The sequence below is a fragment of the Argentina silus genome (assembly GCF_951799395.1).
Source record: "Argentina silus genome assembly, chromosome: 18".
In the NCBI taxonomy this organism is placed as follows: Eukaryota; Metazoa; Chordata; class Actinopteri; order Argentiniformes; family Argentinidae; genus Argentina; species Argentina silus.
Window position 1 is genome coordinate 8,721,615 of NC_139672.1, and position 8,756 is coordinate 8,730,370.

Here is an 8,756-nt window from a genome sequence, read left to right on the forward strand (position 1 = left end):
AGTACCAGTATACACTCGAAATAGTTTGTAGATCTTACAATGTCGTAAAATACACAGCATTGCCAAGAACATAACAGTTGTTTATGAGTAGTTGTCAATTATAATTAATCACTTTGGCTTGGGGCACCTATTTTGGCACAGTAACCTCAATATACATTGTAAAACTTGTCTATGGCATGCATCTATAAATAAGGGAGAGGGGTTGACTGTGCTTTTCATTAGAACAGCGCGTATGTTTTAAGCTGTGAAACGAAGCGCTACTCGTGCCAAATGTCTGCAAAGCCCTGTCGCCTTAATGTATCTACTGTAAATCATCTGTGCTATCTAGAGTAGACATCATCTGTCTAGTTGTTATTGGAGATTGCAAATTACAGGAATTGATATACCATTGTGCCACTTGTTGTTCTCCATAAGGTAATCTTGAGGCGTTGTCTCCATGTAACTTGGGTAGACTGACTGTGTAACTAATCCATAAATCATAATAACGAGACAGATTTGAAACATGTGACATGAGAAAGAGTGAACACTTTTTCAAACATACAATATGCATGGGAGCGATTATCATGATCTTAAGAAGAATGTTTCTTGCTGTTGTTGTTGTTTTTGATGCTCAGTGTGTGGCATACAGTACAGTGTATCTAAATCTCCTAAAATGTTGAACTTGATAAACCAAAGATTGTTCTACATGAGGAAATCCAATGGGGTTGTCCCCATCTAACCTGGGTAGACTTCGCGTGTAACCAGTCCATAACTTATAATAACGAGACAGGGTTGGGGTTAGGGTTAAAACATGAGACGTGAGAAAGAGTAAATACTTTTTTTTACATATATACAATATGCATGGGAGCGATTATCATGATCTTAAGAAGGTTTCTTGTTGTTGTTGTTGATAATCAGTGTGTGGCATACAGTACAGTGTCATAAACAAGACAGCTGTGGGACCCAGCTCTCTAAACCACAGCCTCTAATTAGATCTCTCCTCCTCTTCTCTCCCACGAGGGCCCTGTTCAAAAAACATTCAAATTCATCACCCCATCCTTGATTTAATCATTGACTGGCACAACATTACTGGCGAACACGGTGCAATGAGGACTTTTTTTTTAGATCAGTGATTACCCCAAGGAAGGAGGGAAGGAAAGAAGGATGCATTCCAAAAGTACTACAACAGGGCATGAGAAAAACCACCCCTCTGGAGTTGCCACAAATATCATAAACACCCCGCCCCCCTCCCCGTTGTAGCCAATCTCCATCCATGACCAGCACAACAGCTGCTTTCCCCTTCAAAACATGTTAGTGGGTTCATCAAAATATGTTTCCACATCTGCTGATGTTTTCCAGTGCTGGGTTTCATTGTTGGCTATTTTCTAGAGAAATGATGATGATGACGATAAAGTTACGATGTCTCCACTAAACACTATAGTGCAAATCATCTACAGCATCTGACCCAGTTTGGTTCATGATAAGGTTACGTTTGTTTTACAGGGTGCATCCCATCAAATCCCATGGAAGTTGTTACGATATGGTTGATCTATTCCAGGAATGTGTTTGATTAGGCCCACACTATATGTTACTCTGAGGTGCCCTACGAAGTTCTCTGGAACAGTAATTCAACGTGTTTACGACTTGACTGATGTACATCTTTTTTTTCTTTTTTTTTTACATCAGTCTTTCCACCAATGGTTGGGACTTTGCATTTACCACTTGAAGTAGTGATATACATCTATCTAATGATAGTGTGTGTGGTGTCTGTGATAGCATTTTAATTTCCCTGGAATCTTTCCTCAGCCGCTCCAGGCTACAAGTAGGAAGGAAGACAGTGTCACGCCCTCCACTTCCACCTAGCCTGTGCTAGAGTCTCTGTCTCTGTCTCTGTCTGTGTGTGTGTGTGTGTGTGTGTGTGTGTGGACGTGGCTCTAGGCTCCAGCCATCCAGTTCACGTCACCATCCCCACCTGCCCGATATACACACCTGCGGTTCATCAGCTCATCACCTTGCAGTATTTAAACCCTGGCTTCCCGTCCAATCATCGCCAGATCGTTTGTTGTCTCTACTCGTCAGTCTCGTTCTCGGCCGTTTAATAGCGCTTATTTCTCAGAAGCTTTTCTATGTCTAGTATTTGTCTAACCGCTCTCTCTGTTCCATAGCGCCAGTTCCTGGTTTCTGCCTACGCCTGCTTGCCTACCTGCCCTGTCTATCTGTCTGCCTGTCCAGCCTGCTCTGCTTACCTGCCCTGCCTGCCTGCTCTGCCACCCTGTCATTCCGGCCCCCCCCCCCAATTCCTTCATTAAAACCCGGTTCCTTTCATATACGTGTCCTGACTCTGCGTCCTGCGCTTGGGTTCTTTAGCTCTGACTGTAACAGACAGTCAACGGACATTATATTCCGCCACTGTTCATGAGCATGTCACTGTTAGAATGAGGCTTGTCATTAAAAATCATTTACATGGTGCCATTTAGAGAATAACTTTATTGATGCTTCACTAACACAGGTCAACCATTACAGTCTGCATCTTTGACAGTCAAAGCTATCTCTCAGCCAAATACAGAGACACCGAAGAGAAAGACAAGTTAACATATCACATATCATACATACTATAACTGTATATATCAAAATGACAGATTTTTTGTATCCAATATTGGCTTTTTCCGTTAAGGCACAATTAACTGCATTTTCCGAATAGAGCTTGCCAAAGCTCCCATTTTGTGCAGAAACAAGTATATCCAATCCTCTGTTCCCATGCATGTAGGTTCAGCATGTGTCTACAGAACCATCAACATTTCCCCCCTGTTGAGCCCTTGAGTCATTAAAACAGAGCAGACCACTTACATGTGGCAGGCAGTCAAAACACAGGCATCACTCAGCAACACAACAGGCAATCACCACAACTCACCACAAAAAGGGAAAGATAAAGACAGCAAGAACTGAAAACAATGGGTAATCTCAGCCAGGCAAAAAAACATAGTATGAAAACCTCTACACTGCTAATAATGAAAGTCAATAAATCAGCATGTTACACAGACACAAAGGACATGGTTTTTGTCCTGTTTGGGTAAATACTCAGTGAAGTCACAGACGCACACACACACTCAATCTCTCTCTCACTCTCTCTCACACTCCTTCTCTCTTTCTATTTCTCTCTCTCTCTTTCGCCTGTCAGCTTCCTCTGGTCCCCCCTTCGGAGTTAAGACCCTGAGCAAGGAATTCTGGGGATCTGGGACAGAGTTGAGAAGGCTTGAGGGGGTTCTAAAGAATTCCAACATTCCTCTCTCTCTCTCTTGACATTCCTGTATGTGCCGCAACTGGAGGCATGATACTAAAAGGGGCCACCCACAGAAATGTCTAGAACGCACACAAAGCCACATCACTGACTGTTGCTGCTACTTTGATTGACTGTCAGATCCAAATGTCATTGTTTAATCTTCTGTTTCATTTGTGAAATATTAACAGGGTGCCAAAAGTGCTGACCCATACCCAAAAACTGGGTCAGCGCTTTGATCTCCCTTGTCTCTCTCTCTCTCTCTGTCGATAATGTGATTGTTTGTGACTTTGTGGAGAACCAGAGCAATGGGAGGCAGAGACCAGTAGGAGGCGCTGACAGGATCCATTCACCTCACCTCACATACGTCACATGAAAGCAAAGAACATTTACTGATACAGTAAAAAAAAAAAGGAAATTTAAAAAAATCATATTTACATCATGACATTAAGCTACATATAATAATATACTGTCAAAGTGCACAGATGGGGCTCAATGCATAAAAAAGGTCTTAAAAGTTTCCATATTCACAGCAATACATTTCTATTCTAACAACACCCAAAGTAAAAGGTGACTTTTACTGACCACAATCAAAACTATTTTAATTCCCACCCTCGGAGCTGTCAATCGCCCTGTGTAAAGTGTAGCACAGGTGTCATCCATACCATACACACCTACACCTGGAGGTATCCATGGTTAACCCGAGCTACATTGTTGTCATGGTGAGCATACCGTTGCATACAGGTGAGAGGTGCCAATGTCGATGACATTCAGATGGGGTCGGCATCTTCGAGGCAAGGCCAACTGGTTATGTAACAGTGTACAGCCTATTGTGATAGAAGGTTACAAGTATGGGAGAAACATCCGTAACTATGGTGTTTACATGTGGTAAAAGTCCCATACATATTCATTCAGAACAGTCTTCGAGTTTGATCTACAAAGGCTTCCGATATATATCGACAATCTACAATCACCCACACACCCAATATTTAAATCAGCTCGTCTAAATATATACGGAGCAACAGGCACACCGGTAAAGATACATACTTTACAACAAACATCCAACAGTAAAAAAAAAAGGCAAACAAAATATAATTTAAAAATACCAAAATAAAAAAAATGTCAGTAATGTGTGTGTGTAATAAGAAGGATGATAACATTAACGGTAGCATCAATATTAAAGGGAGCGCGACCGTGGATTAAAGACCAACTGGTGATAACTGATTGGGATATGGAAAGAGGAAAGAAGTGACAGGAGGCGGGATATGGAAACAGGCAGTGGGGAAGCCCTAACAGGAAGGAGACGGTGGTGCTTCAGTTCAGACCACAGCAAGGGAGCGTGTACTGTAGCTCGGTGTAGGGACAGTACCACATTTGCACAGATTTTGGTTTCTGAGCCACATTCTAATAAAGGCTTTATCCTCCTTGTCTCCTTTCCTTCTCTTGACTCCTTGACAGGGTGATTTTCTTTCCTTGTCTCACTCTACTCAGTCACGACCAGGTTGATGCCCACGTCCATCCCCTGGACCTAAACCATTTCTCTGCTCGCTTCCACTATGCTATCAGGTGGTCATGAAGGAAAGGAGTCAAGGAAAGGAGGAGGCCATTTAAGGCTATTGGAATACAGCCTGTGGAGGGCTCAGCATTTCATCCTGCAATTCAACCTGTCAATCAAAACAGAGTTTCTAAGGAATGCATGTATACCACTGCTGGTGTATCAGTGCCTAATTCCTATGGTTTCCCCCCACCCTCTCTGTCAGTAGACAAGATGTCTGGAGGTCTGTCATCCAGCCAGTGGCTTTTCATGCTGTCACATAAACAACAGAGCATTAGGGATTGGAGCATAGCAGGGATTCCAGGTGACACCACAAAGAGTGTTGCTACACGATGAGACCAAATGAAGAAATAGATTCATCTGAATGGGCCAGTGGTCTGAATGACAACACGAGTCGCTGTGTGTGTGTGTGTGTGTGTGTGTGTTTCCGAATGTTTTTTCAGTATGTGTGCCAGTCAGTGGCTTTGAAATAGCGCTTATTATACAAACAGAAGTGTGTGTGTGTGTGTGTGTGTGTGTGTGTGTGTGTGTGTGTGTGTGTGTGTGTGTGTGTGTGTGTGGTCAGGGCCGGTGGAACTTCTCATTGAAGCGGTGGATGGTGACACAGCCGTGGTAGGAGATGGGCCGGGGCATAGCTGCCACCCCCGTTATGATGCCTGTGGCCGGGTCGTAACACAGGATGTTGTCAGAGGCCTCGCCGGTCTCCCCCCGACCCCCCAGGATGAAGATCTTCCCATTACACACCGACATGCCACAGCTCTCCTGGAGGGAGGGAGAGAGAGAGAGAGAGAGAGACAGAGAGAGGAAGAGAGAGAGAGCGAGCGAGAGAGAGAGAGAGAGAGAGAGAGAGAGAGAGTGAGAGAGTGAGAGAGAGAGAGAGAGAGAGAGAGTGAGAGAGGAAGAGAGAGAGAGCGAGAGAGAGAGAGAGAGGTGAGGGAGTTTATCTTGACACTGTCCTCACAGGATGCATCATCACAGTGCTGTGATAGGGTAAATGTAGGCTGCTGCCAAACATCTACTTCATTAGCATGCAGTGTTGAAACATCTCTTAATACAGTCTGGCACTGCTTAGATTAGCAGTCTTCTAACAAGACTTTGTACCATGAAATACATTTCTGATACATGCCCCCGGTGCACTTTCACCCACTACGCTGTACATGTTTTGACAGAGTAACTCATCACGGTTAATTCATTGATAATTGACTGGATTAATATAGTAAATTTTTTTTCACAATGTGCTCAAAGAGCTTTACATTGTATGAGGGGAAACTCACCTCATCATTTAACAGTGTGTTTGTGTGCTTCACGGGCAGTTACAGTTGGTTCAGAGGTTGAAATCAGACAGAATCACTGCCAGAGGTGTACCAGTGTGTTATTTACCTGTTTGCTGAAGGTGTGTACTGTACCAGTGTGTTATTTACCTGTTTGCTGAAGGTGTGTACTGTACCAGTGTGTTATTTACCTGTTTGCTGAAGGTGTGTACCACATGCATCCAGTAGTCCTCTGCCGGGTCGTAGCAGTAGATGGACTTGGTCAGCCCGCCCGACACGTAGACCATGTTGTTAAGGGAGACTGCCGTGATGCAGCGTTTCGCGATGGGGATGCTCGCCCTTAACAACCAGGTATTCGTCTCTGGGTCGTAGCACTGGACCTGAAATTGAGAGTTTGTTAGCTTAGTTATTTTGGTATCAAGAAAGATGTAATTCTATGTGCAGTGAAGCATTTTAGCCCAGGGGATAAAGAGTGCTCTTGAGAAAGGCTGAACAAGCCAAAACGTCAAGCTCTAGCTCGTTTTCAGCTTTTCTGGTTTATTTCATAATTAAATCCAAAGAATTCTAAGTTTGACCTGTTCTGGAGTGCGTCTTGTTTTTTTTCTCATGAAGTCATTGCTCTAAATTGCGGACCGACACCCTAGTAATTACTTTAAAGAGAAGTTGAAGAAAAACTTTGCTGACAACACGCAAATACCATATTCTATATTAATTGAGCCCAGAGGATAACATGTAGGACACATATTTTCCAATGTAGACCTTAGAGAGACTTCTGCTACTCAATAATATTTAACCAGGTAGTCCGTCAAACAAGGACATGGTATCTGTTATTACATACACAGATATGGTCCCAGTTGAACTCATTTCTTGTGTACTTTGAAAGTGATAATAATGGAATGTATCAAAGGAGAGACAAATGTAGTACTTTTTACATTTGGTTTACATCTGGCACCAGACACTTGCAAGAGCTTGTGTCCAACCTCCCCCCCCCCCCCCCACCCCCCCCACCCCCCTTCTCTCAAAAAACTCTTGAATGGCCTCCTTCTCTGCTCTTCTGTCTTTTATATCATCACTGCTGCTTGGTGAACAGTAAACCACAATGTTCTCTCACCTACTGAGTGCTTTCAGATCCGAATTTATGACCCACAGAGGACCGATAAGGAAATGAAGCAATTTAATATGACCAAGACACAATCCCTGTTTCTTCCTCTGGCCAGATAGTTTTCGATAGATAAATACACACAGACACAGACTCCGACAGAGACACTGTCGTCATTGTTGTCTAATGTCTGCCTGTGGAGAACACACATCACACACACCAGCACAGAGAACCCCTGAAGGTGCCACGGCTCTATTTCCAGCCAACAAACTGCACCCCTTATGACGCTGAATGACTGTTGATTGATTGATGACTCATGATACGCATGATATGCTTAATGCATACATTAAAGAAGTAAATAAACAAAGTCTGACTCATGTCGTTAGACTTGAAGAGCCTGATCTGAATCAAAGGCGCGTTCCTTGAAGCTGAGTCGGAGCACCGGGTCGACCCAGTCAACAAACTGAGGTACGGAAATCTAGGCCAGCTGCCTCACACACAAAAGCTGTCTGGGAGTGAAAAGCAATAACATCATTGTTACATCCCCACATTTGTGTGCGTGTGGTGTCGTTTGTCTGTTTGTTTCTCCCTCTGTCTCTCTCCCAGGTATTGGTTCATCCCCCTGTCAATCATCCCTGTTGTCCTTCGATCAATGGTTTCATCTGGCGGTCATCCATTTAAAACTCCCGCGCACTCTTCAGAAGAGGAGGTGTGTGGTAGCGGCGGTTAGCGGTTTTCTGTCATTTGTTGCATCATAGTGTTGTATTTTACTGTTATTGTGAAAGCGTCGTTCCCTCCATTGTGTTCGCTGCCACACCTGTAGTTAGCCCCAGGGGAGGGCAAGTTAGGCAAGTAAGATGCCCACACCTCCATCACGCAGGTTTGGTTTTGTTACATGCATTAGGTTAGTTTCCCCAGGCGGGCGCCACCTCTTGTATTTTGGGTTTAGGGTAGGCGGGCAAGACTTAGTTAGTCAGATAGCAGACATTTCGTAGTTAGAACAGATAGGATTAGAATATTAGCTTTGGGGTTATTTTTGTTGTCATTTATTTGGCACCGTCTGTCCTCCCCTTGGTTCCCTCTCTAGGTTTCCCCCGTGTTGTCTGGTTGTTTGTTGTATGTACTCTTGAATAAATCTGGCTTGTTGTTGCCATTTTACTCAGTCGTCCTAAGTGTGTGTGTGTTCCACTACCACATCACCAGCAGTCCTCAGCAGCATATACAGACACTGTATGTTACATTCCCCCCCCCCCCCGTCCTTTATATCCCTAGACGTAATATCTGGGGGGGTTCGTAACAATCATAAATAATACTATAGACTCTAATAGGATGTCTGTGGCTGTCTGCACCTCAGGCAGTGTCAATAATAATCTGGACCCAGACTTGACAGAGTATGTAATACTTGTCTGTTTTCTGCGAGGTTTCTGTCAATCATACATTGATAGCACAGGAGGTCCTTCGTACAGGAGAAAAAGTGTGTGTGTACAGCGTGTGTATAGAGATACGGAGAAAACAACAACAAAACACAACAAAAACAGGTAGAAGGCAACCTAATGCAACAACGCCTCCAGCCAT

The 8,756-nt window shown here is 43.8% G+C and overlaps 1 protein-coding gene across 1 annotated transcript in view; it reads right to left on the minus strand.

Annotated features, from left to right (window-relative positions):
- Nucleotides 1-2,446: 2,446 nt before the first annotated feature.
- The window catches only part of klhl24a (kelch-like family member 24a), a 25,466-nt gene continuing 19,156 nt past the window's right edge, over nt 2,447-8,756 (minus strand). Inside the window, exons 7-8 of the mRNA XM_083689551.1 lie at nt 6,274-6,462; nt 2,447-5,573 (exon numbers count right to left, since the gene is read on the minus strand). Coding sequence (XP_083545677.1) covers nt 5,373-5,573; nt 6,274-6,462 — 390 coding nt within the window. The 3' untranslated portion in view covers nt 2,447-5,372. The remainder of the gene's footprint in view (nt 5,574-6,273; nt 6,463-8,756) is intronic.